This window comes from Hevea brasiliensis, chromosome 13, assembly GCF_030052815.1.
Source record: "Hevea brasiliensis isolate MT/VB/25A 57/8 chromosome 13, ASM3005281v1, whole genome shotgun sequence".
NCBI classification, from domain to species: domain Eukaryota; kingdom Viridiplantae; phylum Streptophyta; class Magnoliopsida; order Malpighiales; family Euphorbiaceae; genus Hevea; species Hevea brasiliensis.
In genome coordinates this window covers 82,403,968-82,422,986 of record NC_079505.1, presented here as the reverse complement: position 1 = coordinate 82,422,986, position 19,019 = coordinate 82,403,968, and the positions used below count along the sequence as shown (strand labels likewise).

General features: G+C 34.2%; 1 protein-coding gene across 2 annotated transcripts in view; it reads left to right on the top strand.

The window, feature by feature from the left end:
- LOC110657098 (serine/threonine-protein kinase ATM) overlaps window positions 1–19,019 on the top strand; it is a 72,050-nt gene that overhangs the window by 34,416 nt on the left and 18,615 nt on the right. For both annotated transcript variants that reach the window (XM_058132512.1, XM_021814163.2), the window contains exons 37-58: window positions 100–198; window positions 323–369; window positions 568–760; window positions 856–1,077; window positions 2,072–2,143; window positions 6,932–7,001; window positions 7,391–7,508; window positions 7,626–7,749; window positions 9,329–9,463; window positions 11,121–11,231; window positions 12,145–12,192; window positions 12,301–12,405; window positions 12,660–12,746; window positions 13,101–13,418; window positions 13,609–13,721; window positions 14,686–14,752; window positions 14,832–14,906; window positions 15,169–15,291; window positions 17,312–17,476; window positions 17,557–17,655; window positions 18,551–18,702; window positions 18,802–19,003. In XM_058132512.1, coding sequence (XP_057988495.1) covers window positions 100–198; window positions 323–369; window positions 568–760; window positions 856–1,077; window positions 2,072–2,143; window positions 6,932–7,001; window positions 7,391–7,508; window positions 7,626–7,749; window positions 9,329–9,463; window positions 11,121–11,231; window positions 12,145–12,192; window positions 12,301–12,405; window positions 12,660–12,746; window positions 13,101–13,418; window positions 13,609–13,721; window positions 14,686–14,752; window positions 14,832–14,906; window positions 15,169–15,291; window positions 17,312–17,476; window positions 17,557–17,655; window positions 18,551–18,702; window positions 18,802–19,003 — 2,745 coding nt within the window. The remainder of the gene's footprint in view (window positions 1–99; window positions 199–322; window positions 370–567; window positions 761–855; window positions 1,078–2,071; window positions 2,144–6,931; window positions 7,002–7,390; window positions 7,509–7,625; window positions 7,750–9,328; window positions 9,464–11,120; window positions 11,232–12,144; window positions 12,193–12,300; window positions 12,406–12,659; window positions 12,747–13,100; window positions 13,419–13,608; window positions 13,722–14,685; window positions 14,753–14,831; window positions 14,907–15,168; window positions 15,292–17,311; window positions 17,477–17,556; window positions 17,656–18,550; window positions 18,703–18,801; window positions 19,004–19,019) is intronic.

The window sequence follows — 19,019 nt, the reverse complement described above, 5'->3', positions numbered from 1 at the left end:
TATAAATTTCCTTTACTAGAAAAAGATGGATGTTTTTCCTTATTCTCATTTGAACTTCTGGGAGCTTATGCCCTTTAATTTGCTAATGCGCTTTAGTAGGAGTTGGAACCCTTCCCTGAGATAGATATTTTTAATGAGGTGCGAGAGTTCCATCAGGAGTTATGCCAAGCCTATTCTCCAAGGGACCACTTATTGAAGGTAGACTACCTTCAGTTTGTACATGGTTTACAGGAATTATGATTGGTATTTTTTTATTTCTTTATATTATTGTGTTCCTATCTTACTCTATTTTACCTTTTCCTTTGTGACTACTCCTTTTCAGTTTGTGAAGAGATCATGTTACCTTCCACCAAGGTTACTTTTATGCAGGTGCTTGCTCTGAACAGGCTTTCCAGCCCTTTTAGATTATTTGAAATGAAGACATTGAAATTTGAATTATATTTTAAAACCAGAAATTTAGTCAATTTACTTCAAGTTATTTCTGATTCTTGAATTTGTTCTTATTTTTGTCATGTACGTTGAAACTTGCATTTTAAATTGTGGCTGGGTTGGTAAATTTTCTCGCAGTGTCCAAGCACTACACAAGAAGTTGCTCATGGGCGAATATTTTGAAGGGGAAAGGAATAAAAGAGACAATATGGAGGATATACCTTGGCATTCTGACCCGGAAATTGTTAAGGCTGTCTGGACAGTTGTTCGCATGTGTGGTTCAGATGATGCAAGTAGTATTAGAACATTGATGTCTGATTTCATTTCTAGGGTATTGTTGTTTTACATGTTCTGATCTCAACATCTTTCTGTTTTTCTGGGAAAAAATTGTTCTGGAACATTTGATTTTCTCAATTTATACTGCAGGTTGGCATTGGGGACCCACATGGTGTTGTTTTCCATCTACCTGGAGAGTCTAGTGACATTAAAGTTTGCAAACCCACAGCTGATGACAACCCTACTCAAACCAATTTTAACATGGATGCAATCATATCTGAAGAACTACTTATTACGCTTTTGAAACTTCTGAAGAAGTATCTGATGGATGATTCTGTAAGAATAGTTGATTTGACATCTCAAGCTCTTCGGGTGAGTTTGTGTAGATCTAAATATTATGTTTTTCAGGTTCAACTTTTGTCTTGCTTGTTTGAGTGCTTATGTTGAGTGTCTAAGATCTTGACCAACGTCTTGGCCTTTTGCCAATCTATAAAGATGGTGTATTTTCTATCTTGTGGTCTCAAGTTTTTATTAGTGGATATTTCCCCATTACAAATTTGATGCACTAGGTAATACTATTTAAATCTGTGGACTAAAATGATAAAAGCCATAAAAAGTGAAAGCTGAAACACTCTAAATGCCAATATGCGTACCTGAATGATTAGGCAGACTGTGGAATGAAATAGCAAATTGAGCCATTACTTTTCACATATAGGTGAAATTAATTGTGATTGGTAGATATAATCGCCTGTATGCCTTTGTATATAGCTGCTCTTGGCTTTTGTAAAGTGATTGAATGAGAAAAGAAGTGTGAACATTATAGGACCTGTTTGGTATTATTGTTGGAATTGCTGTTGAGAAAATCATTTTTTTTAAATATACTAGATAGAGAGTATTAAAAAATAATTAAAAATTAAATTTGATAAGTTTTAGTCATAAGAACACTAAAATAACAAAATAGCTTTTTTTAAATTGTTTTTTTAAACAGCATCTAAAATTGTGTTTTTATTCAGAAAAGTAGTTTGAACTCTGCAAACTCAATTCCAAATAGGCAGATAGTGTTTAGAGCAGTTGTCAAAATTATGTGTTACTGTTTCTTTTAATTCATCTTTGATGTGATGCTTGCTTGCAGAAGTTTAGTTTAGGTTGTCAGTGTGAAATTTATTAAGGCTCAACATCAATTTATCTGATGAGTCTTCTTATTCATACCAAAAAATTGTTCTTAGTGATGCCTTTTCTCTCAGTATGCAATCACTGTTGTACTTAATTTCTATTAAAAATTTCATTGTTTGCAATTAAATTACCTACAAATGGGAAGGATACAAAAGGAACCGAAGATTCTTATATGTTTCTTAAACTAAAACAGGGAATACTTTCAACTGAAAGGGGCCAAAGAGCTGTATTGTCTTTTGATTCTTATGAAAGATCTCTTATTGAGGTAAGATTATTCTCCGTCATATTAGTTTCATAATTATCATGTTACTTTTCAGTTGAAATAGGCTGTTCATCTTATTAACTAGACTCTATGGAAGAAAATGTAGTCATTTTGGCATAGAAACACGAAAATTAGATGTTGTAGCGTGTTCTACTTCTTTATCAACATTAACTTCATTTCCATTGTTGTGTTACTTGTCAAATATAGTTTTAAGTTGATAAAGTAGAATTAGAGTTCATGTTAGGTTTAATTTGATTTGGAATTATGCGGATAATTAGGGATGCAAATATGTATGATTAAGGATCAAAATAAGATAAAAAAAAAAATCAATGTTCTGGGGCTGTCTATATTTGGTAGCCTGTACTATTAGTAGATGTTAGTAGTAAGTTGAAGGATATCTAGGTTTTCTTTTGACCTATACGGTGTTGTTAAAGGCGAGGTTAGGAGCCAGGCGAGGCTAGTTGACGCCTGGTTCAGGCGAGTGGGCATGTGCTAAGGTGAGCGCCTAAGGTTGCAAGTCGAGAGGCAAGAAGCGTGGAAGGCAATGCCTTTGAAAAATAATTTGGAACCTTTTTTTTTATTTATTATTTTTTTTAAACATCGTAAAGTTAAAAAACCCTAAACTGTTTGTCTTCGTTACACCGACGAAGCCTTGGAGACCACAATAAGATATTTCTTCCTCTCTCTTTCTCTCCTCCTTCTCCTCCTCCTCTTTTTCTTCTCCTTCTTCTTCTTTTTCTTCTATTCTTTCTCCTCTCCTCCTCCTCCTCCTCCTCTCTTCTTTTCTCAGTCACGCCAAAGTAGCACTTTATTTTTTTCTTTTTAATTTTTTTTCTTCTCTTCTTTCTTCATTTTTCTTTCTTTTTTTCTTCTTCTCTTATTCTCTCATCAAGTCGTCAGCCGTCTTTACAACAGTGCAACACTTGTATATTTTTTTTTAATTTTGTTTCATTTTAATTTTTTTATTAGATTTGTTTCTTCTTAATTTTGTTGTTTCATTTTCTGTTAGATGAGAACAAAAGAGGGTATCTATTAGGTACATACACGTGTTGAAAGATATATATAAAGGTGCAACTACTATTGTGCGCACAGTGGGAGGGGACACAAGAGATTTTCCAATCTCAGTTGGATTACACCAAGGATCAGCTATAAGCCCTTACCTTTTTAGATTAGTTTTAGATAAATTGACGAAACATATACAAGAGAGTATTCCTTGGTGCATGATATTTGCGGATGATATTGTTCTGATAGATGAAACGCGAGAAGGAGTCAATAGAAAGCTTGAGTTTTGGAGAAGTACTCTAAAGTCAAAGAGTTTTAAGTTAAGTAAAACGAAGACAGAATACATGCATTGCAAGTTCAGTGAAGGCCAAACTGGTGATAGGGAAGGAGTTAGTTTGGATGGAGTGATACTGTCCCAAAGTAATCACTTTAAATATCTCGGCTCAGTCCTTTAAGTAGATGGTGGATGTTAGGAGAATGTTAGTCATAAGATTAAAGTCGGATGGTTGAAGTGGCGACGTGCAACGGGAGTTTTATGTGATCGCAAGATTCTCAATAAGTTGAAAGGAAAATTTTATCGTGCAGCAATACGATCGGCCATGTTATATGGTAGTAGGTGTTGGGCACTGAAGGAGTCGTATGTGTCTAAGATAAGAGTTGCAGAGATGAGAATGTTAAGGTGGATAAGTGGCTATATTATACTAGATAAAGTCCGTAATGAGAGTATTAGAGAAAAGGTAGGAGTGGTGCCAATTGAGAATAAGTTGAGAGAAGGGAGATTGAGGTGGTTTGGTCATGTGAAGCATAGACACACAGAGGCTCCAGTTAGACAAGTAGAGCACATTAGGTTAAAGGATAGAAAGAAAAAAATTGGTAGACCTAAATTGACTTAGAAAAGAGTAGTACAACATGACCTAGAAGCATTACACATTTCTGAGAATTTAACCCAAAATCTTTTAGAGTGGATAAAGCGAATCCATATAGCCGACCCCAAATTTTTGGGATAAAAGCTTAGTTGAGTTGAGTATTTTTTGTTAGATGGGTATTGTGATTGTGTTATACTTTTTGTTAAATGGGTGTTGTGATATGATGTCCTTGAAATTGAGATGTGAAAATATTTTTGGGAATTAAGACTGCTACAGTGTTTCAATACTGTGTGAATTCAAACATTTTCATACCATTTTGTTCTCATTGTTTTTGGGGCACGTCCTTGAAATTGAGATGTGAAAACATTTTTGAGAATTAAGACTGCTGTAGTGTTTCAATATTGCGTGAATTCAAACATTTTCATACCATTTTGTCCTAATTGTTATTGGGGCAAGCGTGTGAGGAGGCAAATTTATTGGTGGACTAGCTTTCTAGTGAAATATTTACTGTGAATCTTATGTTTGTTGATTGAAGTTCTAATGTAAAGTTCAATCGCCAATTTATGAGGGAATTCCCCATCCTTTCAAATTTTTTGAGCATGTTTGTATATTATTCTGTTTATATTTTTTTTGGTATTATGATTGATCTACTTGTATGATATTTTTATGTTAAAAGTGTGTGTGTATATATATATAATTTGGGCAATTTAGACTATGACACCTCGCTTCAAAAAGAATCTCGTCTTTCGCCTCTCGCCTCTCGCCTTACGCAATCTCGTCTCGCCTTTTGCCTCTCGCCTTACGCCGTAGGGTACTCTGTTGCCTTAATAACCCTAGACCTATATGCATTGCGAGCTTAACTCTCATAAAAGTAATGAATGATAAGTTCGATTGGATGGAGTTTTGATATCAAAATGCAACTAATTCAAGTATTTAGGTTCTATCATAAGAAGAATGGAGTATTATATGAGGATGTAACTCCTAGGATCAATATAGAATGGATGAAATGAAGGAGTGTGATGGTTGTACTATGTGACTGTGTGAAAGTGAAATGTAAGTTCTATAGAATTGTGGTCGGGTCAGCTATATTGTATGGGAGTGAATGTTGGCATCTAAGGTACAACATATCTACAAAACGATCGGCAGAAAAATAAATGTTTGGTATTACAATAATAGATAAGATTAAGAATAATCACATACTAAAGAGTGCATGTAGCAGACTATGGGAATAAAACGAGAGAGAGAGAGTCAATTAAGATAGTTTGTCATGTTCAACATAGAGTATCGAATGCCCCAGCACAAAAATGTGATAAGTTAGTGGTGCAAGGAGTGAGGAAAGGGGAAGATTTGAAATGATGTGGAGGGAAATAATATCAAATGATTTACAATATTTGGATATTGATATGGAATTGGTCTCAAACAGAGCTAAATGGTGAAGAAATGATCCATATGGCTGATACTAACTAGTTTGGGATTAAGGTTTAGTTGTTGTTAGTGAATGGAATTTCATATATGAAATGGATTCATTCAAAATTGAGGAACTTCTAATTTTCACACCTAGATTTCCTTAGGCGTAATAAACATTTTCTAGGAGGTTTAATTGCTTGCGCGTTTCAAAGGAGCACAATTTCTCCTCCCCCAATTTTTTTGATTTTTTATTTAAAGCTAAGGCGTTAAGACACATATATACGGACTGAAAATAATCCTAAGCCTGTTAGCACTTGGGCTTTCAATCTTTATGATATTTGGACAACAAAAACAAAATTGAAACATTTTTTACCACTAGAAACACAAATAGACTCAATTTAAAATCTTAAAATTATTGCCCAGTGCATTCCAGCAAAGCTGGTAATCACCAAAATCCCCCTGTATGCTAAAGCTGTAATACTCTTAGAACAACTAATTTCCTCCAATAAACATACATAAAAGCTCTATATGTGCTAGAAAGTACTCAATAATTTCCTGAATAAGCATGTTTGAAATTTAGACCACTATTCTAGATTTCTTAAGCTTTTAAACTTGGTTCTTTCTTGAGCCTCATGTTAGTTGAATCATAAGTTTTGTTTAGGTGTTGATTTTTGGTTTAGAAAATATTAAATACCAATGGATACAAAAAGCAAGTATGGATTTGAAAATGCTTGCAAATTGGTGGAAAACAAAAAGGATATGTAGTTGAAAACAATGAATACCAAATGATGAATTGATCTCACTGGAAGACTACAACTCATATTGAGCATCACTTTTCATGTTTAGGGTAGATTACTTATGGTTATAAATGTGACATGTTTTCTATCTTCTTACCATTAGCCATTTAGCAGACTGCCTTCTGGCTTATCCTTGGTTTCTTCAATCTAGTATCATGTAATATATCTTGTGGTGAATGAAAATGGATTTTATGAGGAAATTAATTACTGATGTTGTATTGGAAGAGGATTTGAATTAGGAATTATATTCATTGTAGAATTAGAAACTTTAGATTCTACTACCTAAGAATTCTTTTAGATTTAGAATTTATCATTTTATACTTCTATTAGATTTAGTTTTTTTATCTAGGCAGTTTGTTTTAATTTAGTATTCCTAATTAGAGTTGAAATCCTAATTATATTAGGATTTCAAAACTCTATAAATAGGGCTAGATTTTTTATTATTTAGTAGTTTTGTTTATGATATTATTGACAATTGGGATTTAATAAAGTTTTTTAAGAAACTGTTTCTCATTGTTCTAGAGAATTTGTTTATATTGATCCTTTTCCCTACCTATTCTGCATCAATTAAACACACCCCTCTTATCCTTTTCTTTTGAATATATATATATATATATATATATATATATATATATATATGAAATAGGAAGTTTGTTAAGTAACAAAGAATCAAATATTAAAATTGTGGAGGATAAATGCTATATATACTTATCTTGTAGATTCATTCCAAGGGTGTCAATGCCGAGTTGGTGGAGAATTTTCTTTTGGATCTGGAGAAAAGGTTTAGAGGTAAAACTCTACTAACATTCTGGAATGTGCCTTTTTTTGTGTTGGTAAAAGTTTAGAGGTAAAAAGGTTTTGTTGTGAAGCTATCTCGATGTTGTATATTTTTATACAATAGGGCTCTTACTATTCATCATAGTTTTTTTGTTGGTGTGTGCTTATTTGTATCGTTAGAGTTGGATTTTCTATGTACTGCAAGTCGAGAGATTATGAAATCATTTTTTTTTTGTCATTATTAGTTGAAGCAATTCCACTAGAGGAGCCTACCGTATGGGAAGTACAAAATAAAACCTCTGAGATGTGGATTTGCCCTCTTTTTATGTGTTTCGTTAGAGTTGGATTTTCTATGTGCTACAAGCCCATAGAATATGAAATGATTTTTTTGTCATTATTAGCTGAAGCAATTCCACTAGAGAAGCCTACTATATGGGAAACACAAAATAAAACCTTTGAGATGTGGATTTGCCCTCTTGTATACTCACTCATTGGCTACAACAATGATGTCATTCTGAGGTACTATATTCACATCCTTAAACACCATTTTTAATAATTTGTAGATTTAAATTTTCATATTGATATCTCATAATTTTATCATTGAATTAAACTAGTTTCTTTGACTTTTTGCTTTAGGTTATGTCAAGATATTGTGTTGTTAAAAGCTGAAGTTGCTGAGCTTCTGCTGCCAAGTGTTATTGAAGATCTAGCGGGAAGGAAGAATATGGACATGGATCTTCACAAACTAATATCTTTGCAGGTAACATCTTATAGATCTTTTGATCTAATTTCCATTTCAGGTTGAAAGAATGTTAAAATTGATTTTCTTTCTCCTTTGACTTTTCCTCCCCCACTTTAGGGGCCTCTGTCTATCAGTTTATAACTCAATTTCTGTAGAACCTTTTTTCCCAATATTTGTTATGAAGACGAGCAAAAGATAGTTTTATATTTTCATTTATTTGTCTCAATCAAAAGGTTTTTGCCCTATATAAAAATGTCCAATATAGCCTGTTAGAAAACAATGAAAGAGGAGTAAAAGTTAGTTATTAAGGGCACAATGCTAAATGACACCAAGTACTATTATAGTATATCATAAACTACTACCCAAATTTGTGTCAAAAAGTAGAGACTGAGCAACAACAATAACCAAACTTTAATTCAAAACTATTTGGAGTCAGCTATATGGATCCTTTGTTGCTATTCAACTTTGTTTGAAACTAATTTCACATCAATATCCAAAAATTTTAAATCTTTTAATACTATTTCCTTTTACATCATTTTAGGTTTTTGTCTTTTCATTTTCATTCCTTCCACCACTAACTCTCACACTTTAGAACTTGAGCATTCGATGCTCTATGTTGAACATGACTAAATTATCTAATTGATCCACTCACATTTTATATCCAATGTGTGCTATGTGCACTCTCTAGTGGATGTGGTCATTCATAATCTGATTTATCATCATAATACCGTACATTTATCTTAACATTTTAGCCGCATTCATCTTGTGGATATGCTGCACCTTAGATACTCAACATTCAATCCCATACAAAATAGCTAGACTGACTACATTTCTATAGTGCTTAACTCTTATTTTGTTAGGGATCCTACGGTCACATTGCAGTAGCACACCCATAACACTTATCCATTTCATCCATCATGTTTTGATAATATGAGTTGCATCCTAGAACCTAAATACTTGAATGTATTTTGGCACCAAAACTCTATCCAATCAAATCTCCTCTGTTATGAGAAAATCATCTATATCCCTTTTCATTGTTATTACACTTGTTACTGTCCTCTCATACGTGTCCTTAAGAACATTTATATATTTGAGATTGACTATTTTATTTTGTAGCACACACCAAAGAACTTTCATCGATACTCTAGTATATGCCTTTTTTAGATCAATAAATACCATATGGAGATCCTTCTTCCTTTCCCCATAAATTTTTATTAATCTTCTTAACAAAAATATAGGCTTTTTTGGAGATCCACTTGGCGTAAAGCCTAACTGACATCAAATAAAAAAATTAAATGGCAGTAGTCAAAATACAACAGAAGCGTGCCTTTGTTATGACTTGTGCCTAGAAAAGGCACATGCTTGGCAATAAGGCGCACGCCTCAGTTAGTTTGCTTGGCTAATTGCATTGGAGCCTTTAGTCAGGTGAATCTTTAAAAATTATGAAGTTGGATAATTTATTGGCTTGGATTTGATTGGGGTGACAAGTTATCATGCTAGTGCTATTATTTATGAGGTTTGGATGTTATGTTACTCAAAATCTTTTGTATATTGTGCATGCATCTGAATTTTTGGTTAACTATTTCATCATGTGCAGGTGCAGGAGCATATATTAACAGACTCTAATAAGTTGATAAAATCAATTCAAGTCTTCTTGAATGCACTTAACAAGCTTCGGTTATGTTGTGTCTTTGAAAGATCTTCTGTACCATCAAAGCGAGAAAGTTCCAAGGCAAGTGCATAAAGTTCCTTCCTTGCTTGTCCATGATGCATGTTGGAATTCATTTTGGTTTAGTTTTTATGATTTCCTTTTCTTTTTTAAATCCTAACTTCTAAGAATGATTTATGTGCCATTTCATGCCTTGCAATGCAACATGGTTTTTTGCTGTTATTGCTACATATAACTTATACTAGAATGAAATGTCATTTGGGTGATTATGGTGGGGAGGAAAACAGAAGATAAATATACTAAGAGAGAATTTCCATTTTGCCTATATAAAATCCTCGAGTAAATAAGGTTTAAGCACATTAGGAAGAAAGTTTTTAATTTATGGCCCTTGAGTTGACCTTTCTTTTTGAAGTTTAAAGGGAAATGAAGAAAGTGGTATGCTTTCATAATTAGGGGTGTGCAATTGGTCAGTTCGTTTCTAAACTGAACTTGAAAACCGAAGTCTATCTGATAAGAAATTGAACCGACTAAGTAAATTTACAGAATCAAACTGAACCAAAATAAATTGGTTCGATTCGGTCTATCTGGTCCTTCCATTTCAATATCCAAACTCAAATTTCTTTGGCTGTTTCAAATCCAAACACAAATTTCTTCAGCTATTCCAAATCTAAACACAATTTCCTTCCATTTCAACATCCAAATACAAATCAATTTCACAAAAAGAAAAGTCCAAACACATAATCTCATCCACAAATTAGCAGTGAAATATAAATAATTTCTTCGACTGTTGTTCAAATCTGCGACGGAAATCTTCAGGGGATGGAAACTACATGAAGCAAATCTGCGATGGAAATCTACAGGTGGTGTTCAGATTAAAGGTCAGAGGAAGAAAACAGTTCAAATTCATGGTGGTGATGATCTACAGGGGGGTGTTGTTCAACTTGCGATGCCTTTCACTGAATGTGCCAAACTTTCATTATTAGTTGAAGAAGAAGAATGTTGAGGGGAAGAAGGAGAAGAGGAAGATGGCTTCTTGGGTGCTGTGCTATCGTGAATGGGGTGGGAGGAGAGGCTTGGTTGTGAGATCTGAGAGGGGTTATGTGAGTGTGTATGTGTATGTGATAAAATGATGTAGTTTTTACAAAATTAGTTTGGTTACTTTGGTTATTTTTATTAAATTAATTGAGCCGAATCAAAAAATTGATTTTTTGAAAAGAGCACTAACTAAAACCAAACCAATTAACTGAAAAAAACCGAAATAAATTGGTTCGGTTCGGTTTTTCGGTTAAATCTGATTAATGATCATCTCTATTCACAGTTACATAGGTGTTTAAAGGATGAATTGGATAAATTTGATGCCAAATTGTTTGGATAAGGCTAGTTGTTTCCATTAGCGTATGTAAAAAATGAAGATTAACAAAAGAAAAGGTTAATGCCATGCTGGCTTGTTGATTGGTGAGGTAGGCCTAATCAACCTTTTTGTTATTGCTTGATAACCGGAGATTTGCATTATATAATCTTTTTATTTACAGTGCTTCACTTTTTAACAAAAAGAAGATTGTATTTTGCTGAAATTAACAGATAATGACAGTTTTACAATAGTTTGATGGTGGTGTACGAAGCTCTCACAAAACATATTGATTTAATTATCTATGGTTGTGATTACCTGTATATAATAGAACATTGGTCATATATGGTATTTGTTATTCTGGTTTTTCAGCATGCTAAGCCTTCTAGTTATGGCTCTAAATCACGTTCCATCTCTGCAAAGGCTAGAGATTCTATAGCTACATCAAGCGCAATGGCAATGTTTACATCTTCATGGGACAAGGTATGGTGTTTTGAGCATGCATATAATTAACTGTTGCAATATATGTTACTAAGTGTCTTTTGGATAATGCTGTATAATGTTTCCTAGTGCTATGTTCCTTTCAAGCTTTTGAAAAATTTGAAACTTTTCTTTGGGCTTTATTTTATAAGGCTAGGACTTGAGGAGAGAAGGACCCTTTTTTATTTAATACAAAAATATAACCTCGCAAGAGTTCACCATTGTGGAATGATCTTTTGCTGCTAAAATGTTGAAGTGTCCGAAACAAGAACATTAGACGGGTGTAGAAGCGTGTATTAATATTTTCATTAGGAAAATACTGAGTGAATCCAGTTATTGAGACTTGCTAAGGATGAAACTGCAAAGATGGTTAGGTGTTTATGTATTTGCATTTGAGATTGAGATATATGTATACATGAGAATGAAATAATGGTGGGCTAAAGGCAACAAACAGAAAAGAGAAGAGTCCAAAGCAGTGTCATTTGTCTATGCTTGGTTAATCCACTTGTTAATCTTTTTCTTATGTCAGCGCTCAGCAGGTTGACTTATCCTGTTTTTTTGTAACTGTCTTCTTTGTTCTCTTAAATAAAATTATATGTTTAATGTTTATTATAAGGAAAATGCTGATTGTAGTCAATGGTTTCCTGTCATTTGGGTGAGAAGTGTTCTGTTAATGGCTATAGCTAAACTTCCCGCTGTAGCCATGTTTGTTTTTTTTTCATCTTCTTTTCACATGTGTGTGTGTGTTTTTTTTTACTGACTCTATCAAAGAGGGCATACAATAGAAATGAATGCAAGGAAAAATTTTTGCATTTGGGCCTAAACAGTTGGGACTAAGGCTTTCTTAAATCTAATTTAAGATGCATAATAGTTTGTTGCTTCCTCTTTAGTTTTCTGACAGACATAATTTTGGCAGGTTTATTGGCTAAACATTGATTACCTTCGTGTTGCTAAGTCAGCAGTTGTGAGTTATATAATTCCACAAAATTCTCTTTCTGGTTACAGTTTCATAATTTTTCATTCCTAATTATAATTTTTAGAAATATTCTTAATGGATATATATGCTTTATAGATTTGTGGGTCATACTTTACCTCTATGATGTATGTGGAGTACTGGTGCGAAGAACATTTCAATAGCCTCACACTAGGGCATCCAGATTTCGCTCATGTTGAGGTGGTAAGTAAGAAATTATGTGCCATATCTTCGTAACACTTTACTCGATATAATTGTCTAATCTATTTCTTCTGGGTTCTGGCCCATTTTCAGTGCAATCATTGTAGAGCATTTAATGAATCATTGTAGATCTGTATGATCTATTATTGAGTATAATGAAGTGCTAATTTCATTGTTTTTCACTGCATTCATTTGTTTCTAAGGATAATAATTATTGTGACCACAGTTTATTGCATTACCAACTTTTGTTTCATCAGTTACCAGATCACATTGAAGTACTTGTCTCAGCAGTCACTCAAATCAATGAACCTGACAGCTTATATGGGATCATTCAGTCACACAAGGTCTGTAGTAATTTTCAAACATAATGGTAGTTTCATTCACCTACTATCAATGACTTTTGTGCTTTGATGTTTGTTCATGTTACTAAATTTCACTGCTCGTAGATTCTTTCTGCTGTTGATTACATTGTCTAAATTGGCAGTATGTTTAGAAAAAGGAGAGGAGAGAGGGGAGGGGGAGATGTGGGTGTGGTGGTGGTTGTTAGGCCTTTGTGGAGAAATCATAATCTTAAATCGGCTGGTCTCTGCACCGCTGAGAGAGGGAGGGAGCCACTGATTGCAGTACTCTGTAGTTCTCTGTCAAATGCATATAGTCTCACAGTTTTGTTCTTTGTTTTGGTGGCACTGGTAAAGCAGTTGACATCTCAAGTTGTTACCTTTGAGCATGAGGGGAACTGGAGCAAGGCCCTTGAGTACTATGACCAACAAGTACGTGCAAATACTATGCTGGAAATGAATGGTGGATCTAGAACTTTATCAGTGGAGCATACCCAATCAGCAGCCCACCTATTCGTCTCTGAATCAAAAGATGAGATGAGGCTAAGGAAACCTTACAAAGGTCTGATTAGATCTCTTCAACAAATTGGCTGTACACATTTGCTAGAGTTGTATTGCCAGGGATTGACTTCTCGGATGGGCCAGTTTCAGCAGGATTTAGAGTTCACAGAATTGCAGGTGTGCTTTCTTCAATTAATGTGCCTTAAGTTGACCTAATGGCCTCCTATTTGCTAGACTGATCTAATTTAATAATTCCATATAGTCCCAGCAAAAATATGGCACTAAGGTTGATTAATTAAAAATGTAAGTGTCTTCTGTCTTTAGCGGGGCTGATTTGATGCCTTCTATTTTGGACCAATATTTGCAGTATGAGGCTGCTTGGCGTGCAGGGAATTGGGATTTCTCTTTGCTTGTCCATGGAGGCAATTCTTCTTCAGGTCAAAATGTTAAAACTGACCATTTCAATGAAAATTTGCACAGGTAATATAATATAGTTCAAATTTAGTTGGTTTGTTTGGAAAGATATATCCCACTGTCTTATTAATTTTTTTTTGGTACTCCTCCATAGATATGTATGATAAGAGTTGGTTGAGTTACTTTTTCCCATTAGGAAATTTTTCATCTAAATTCAAATGAAATCCAAGAATTTTTTAATTATTTTTTAATTATTTTAGTATTTATTCCTTTATTGTCCTCAACATCTGAATTGTGGACAATATGAAGCTCTCTCTCTTTTCTCTAGCTCGTGTCTTGAGTCTTGTTTATTAATTTAAGTTTAAACATTTTTTTTTTCATAATTGCAAGCTTTTCATGCTGATATCTTACATTTGCTAAATGTTTTAATTTTGGTGCTGGTTCCAAAAGATTTAGGAAGTACTAGATGGAGAGAGAGAGAAAGACACAGAGAGAGAGAGAGAATCAGAGAGAATTCCGGGATATTGCAATTTGCAATAGAAAACTTATGATGGTGAGTATTGGTGTTTGTTAACTGATGCAGTGAATGAAAATCGATTGTAACAAGTGACCTTAACAAAATACAGTGATGCCAGCCCTCAAAACATGGGGAGAAAATAAAAATATGAGCAAAGCAATTTGTGAGTGTGTGTGTGTGTTGGAAAAAAAATACCAAAATGCTAGTACTGTTTTAGCAATTGGATGTTTTAGCAATTTGAAATTTTGATAACAATGAATTGAGGTTGTTAAGTTGGACACAGCATACTATTACGTGGCGTGTCGTTGCATTTCACTTTTCACACCATGACAATAATTTTATTGTTATTCTGGTTAATGGATATGTTACCCACATATATATATATAGTTGATCTTGCTTTAGCATGAGCATAGGTTTCTATAGTTGATCCTATATTTATTTGCTTTAGCATGAGCATAGGTTTCTTTTGGCACATATCTTATCTCTTCTTGTCTTTTTTTACTGGAATATCAGTTGTTTGAGGGCATTGCAAGAGGGAGATTTTGGTGAACTTCACAAAAAACTGAAAGATTCAAAGCTGGTAATTTTTTTTTTATCATATTTATTTTGTAGATAGGCTTCTGCTTTATCAGGATCCCCTGATGTGTTGCTTATTTCAGGAGCTTGTGTGGTCTGTCTCTTGTGCAAGTGAGGAGAGCACTGAATACATCTATTCAACAGTTATTAAACTTCAGGTACCTAATATCTTTTATCATGCGTTGCTTCTCAACTGGTACACATCTCTCTGCCAATAAATAACTGGTGAAGGACCCATTGATTCTTACTTTCTGGGCTCTAGTTCACATACTCAATATTGTTATCCCTTTTTTTTGTCCAAGGATGGCCATTATTCCTGCTAATATAAAGTTTAAGTTTTAGATTGGTGACATAAGGTGCTACTGAAGTTAAATTTTCTTACGTGGAAAATAAAAGGTTTTGGCTCACACCCTTGTGCAGATTCTTTATCATCTTGGGATGGCATGGAATATACGATGGACAGCGTCTCCACATGAAATGACAGAATTTTTCCATAAGAAGCAACAAAGTTTTCCAGAACCTGTGTTCCCTACCATGGAGCAGGTTTTCTCTAATGACCAGCATGGATCTTGTTTAGCAATTGCGCAGTTTGCTAGTAATTTTCATATAACATTTATCAATATGATGAAGATGCTGATGTCTTCAAATTTTTATGAAAATTGCATGTTTGTTGTTGAGGCATACCATCGCAGATTGGCAGTAATCTAGTTTAGTTATACAAAATCTTCACCCAGATGAGAAATGTTTCATCAGGAGAAAGAGCTTTTACCTGTAGTTACTCTGATGTTGAAATTCCATGAGGACACTGATTCTTGCTGTACGATGTTTATACTTACAATGAAGCATTAAATTTCCATCAGCTTTTAAAAACTACAAGAAGCTAACAAATGGCAACTTAAAATGTCAAAATATTCTAAAATCATTCTCAGTATTCAGTGTGGCACCTAATTGACTCTTCAGAGTATGTTTGAAACAGTGGAATTTTAGTTTTATGTTTTCTTAGATCTTAGATGTGTGTCTATATATAGCAAATATATATTTATGCTTATGCATATATGTACATTTAAATTTTTGGGTCTGTGATTTCACGCATTTAGCACTCAGGTGCAGAGGAATTTTTCATTGCAATTCAAGACGTGGTTTTGCATCATTTGCATTTAGGCAACAAAATGCCTAACGGTGTTAAAAATGTTGACGTGGCACAATAATTAAACCTTTTTTTTTTCTGAGTTAGTAATAATATGCTGAGTTTGTACAGTGGGTCCCACAAGAATTAAAAAAATAAAAGAAATATAAATTTGTTGGCTTCTGCTTGCCCTTTTCCTGGTTCTTCTTCTTCTCATCATTATTCTCCTTCACAATTTCTTCATGCCCATTGATCAGCCCTTCCTCCTTGGTACTCTCAATTTTTTCTCATTGATGCTTCCTTCTTCCCTGGTACTCTCTTCTTCTTACACTCTCTTCTTCTCTCATTGACTGTACCTCCTTCCATACTCTATTATGTCCTTGCCACAAAGTTACCAAAATCAAGACGATAAGCACTGCCTCGTTTGAATTTAGGGTTTCCTCGTTTGAATTTGGGGTTTCTAGATGATGACTGCATTTCTATCTCTATTGTTGTTATGGTTTTCATCCACCGCTTTGAAGCCATCACCGCCGCTGTTTGGATTGAACATGCCCAAACCAGTTACTGCTCATTGCATATGGGTTGTTTGGAGGGAGCTAAAAGCACAAAACCACAGGGTACTTTATTTTTTTCTAAATGTTTTAGAAGTCAAAGGTATTTTGGAAATTCTATTTTATTAGGAGTGTGCTTGATTTCTGTTATTGCCTCTTAAGCTATCTAAAATTTCCAATACAGCTGTTTTTAGGATTTTGTGATAACCCTAACTGTAGGATGATGCTGATGGAACCTTGAGTTTGAAATTTGAGGCTTAAGAAATTCAAAGTATGAAGTATTTTTCCTGCACCTGATTTTTTTTTCTACTAATTTGAACACTGGAAATCTTCCCCTGGAATGCATGTTCATTTCACGGGCAATTACAACTAAACGTCCTGTAAACACCTTCAAATTACTGTTTTATGGGTTCTGTTCAGTGTATTGGACCTGCACCATGCATTGTAGATGCCTTTCAACTTTGATTATTCTCATCTTAATTCGTTCTAAATTTTGCACATGTACTAGCTTATACTTTATTTTTTCCATTTGGTCTTTGTCTACCTGCATTTGCTTATACTGTTTACATCTGTTTTGCTTTGGGGAGTTTATTGCATGCCTACTTGTTGTCTTGCATTGAGGATTGGCAATTGCGGGACAATATTCATAGAACTTATTTAAAATATTTTCTTGTGGCCAGAAATTCTTATCATAGAATAATTTTTTACTTTAACTCACATTTCGTAGTATTTCAGCACTGTCATTATTGAGGAAGAATTTGCTGTCATCTTTCCAATAAAAGTTTCATGTTTGCATTTCATTTTGATGTACTTAACAAATTATGTTGCTGGGGAGTAATAGAGGTAATTCCGGTTGTCTGATTCAAGTTTTCAAATTTCTATCAAGTTATCATGGTTGAATAAGGATTGGGACAACGTTTTGGAACGAACACAGCTCCATATGAATTTGCTAGAACCATTCATAGCTTTCAGGCGAGTTTTACTTCAGATCCTGGGCTGTAATGAGTGTTCGATGAAACATCTTTTGCAGTCTGCATCTACTCTTCGTAAGGTAAGACAAAAGTTCTCATTTCTCAATACCCTGAAACATTGGGTTACTGCCATTCTGAATTCTTGTTCCATGATTGACAGGGTTCTAGGTTTTCTCAATCTGCTGCAGCGTTGCATGAGTTTAAGTTTCTTTGTGTTAGTACAGGGGAACAGCATTTGTCTTTGTATTGGCTTGGAAGGGTACAAAATTTCCCTTTTATCTTTTGCTGTTATTTTAGGAACATATATCTTGTTTTCTTGCCACTGAGGAATGTGGGTGTTTTGGTACAGATCTTAGCCTACTCTCTTCTTCTATCTGTAAACTATCTGTAATGCTGGACAACATGAGTTTTTTATTTTTTAAATTAATTGAACCTGTGGTATCTTTTACATCTATAATAACAATATTGTTTGTTCAATTGAAATATAGCATTTTATTGCAACCGAATGAAATGAAATAATGATTTTTCTGCAATCCGGAAACAGCTTGTGTGTAGTTGTGTAACTTTATTCATTAACAAATTTTCTCACACTGCATCAAATGTGGGCCCAAGAGTTCAGTTCATGAAAGCCTAATATTTGGAATTCATTTAGTTATAGTCGAGGGGTGAGTTGAACTTAGGACCTCTGCTATAATGCCATCAAAGAGTTACCACTGACCCCAAATGCCTACATGGGCAGTTCATGATTTTATGTATTTAATCAATTCTCTAACATTTCTGTTGAAATTCTAAAGTTAATATGAAAGCCTACAAGTATTTTATGAACCTTGTCCTTTCAACCAAAAGTTGCACTACCATCGTACTACTAGCATTTTCCTGGATGAGCAAAATGGCTTTTGCACTAATTCAAGTATCATGCTTTTCTTACAACTCTTTTTGCTATATGCTATTAGTTGTATCTTTCAAGTCACTATAAATCTTGTCTAGCAGTTTCTTTTTCCCTCTCATGGTTACTTTTAATAGGCCTGTCCATATGTAGTCTTTTTGTTAGTAGATGGTTCATTTGGTCCACTTTTTATACCTCAAACACAACATATTTTGCTTCATAAATTCCTGTGATGTAATGTGAATATTAACAATCTATACAATGGCAGCTTGAAGAAGCAAAGTTATTACGAGCACAAGGTCAGGATGAGATGGCTATTAGCCTTGCAAAATATATCTCTCAAAATTGTCACTCAAATGAAGGAGCTTCAGATGTGTATCGCTTAGTTGGAAAGTGGCTGGCAGAAACAAGATCCAGCAGGTTGTAACTTGTATCTTTCACTTGAGAAAATTACTCCTAGTTACCATCTTTGTTTCTTATGGATGCTAATTTTTCTCATGTAATGTTGCATGTGGGCAGCTCAAGAACCATCTTAGAGAAGTATCTGAAACCTGCAGTTTCTCTGGCTGAGGATCAGAAAACTGTTGACAAAAAGTCCATAGAAAGACAAAGCCAAACTTATTTCAATCTTGCACACTATGCAGATGCTCTATTTAGGTCCTATGAGGAAAGACTAACTTCTAGTGAATGGCAAGCAGCAATGCGTTTAAGGAAACACAAGGTATCAAAGTGAGAGA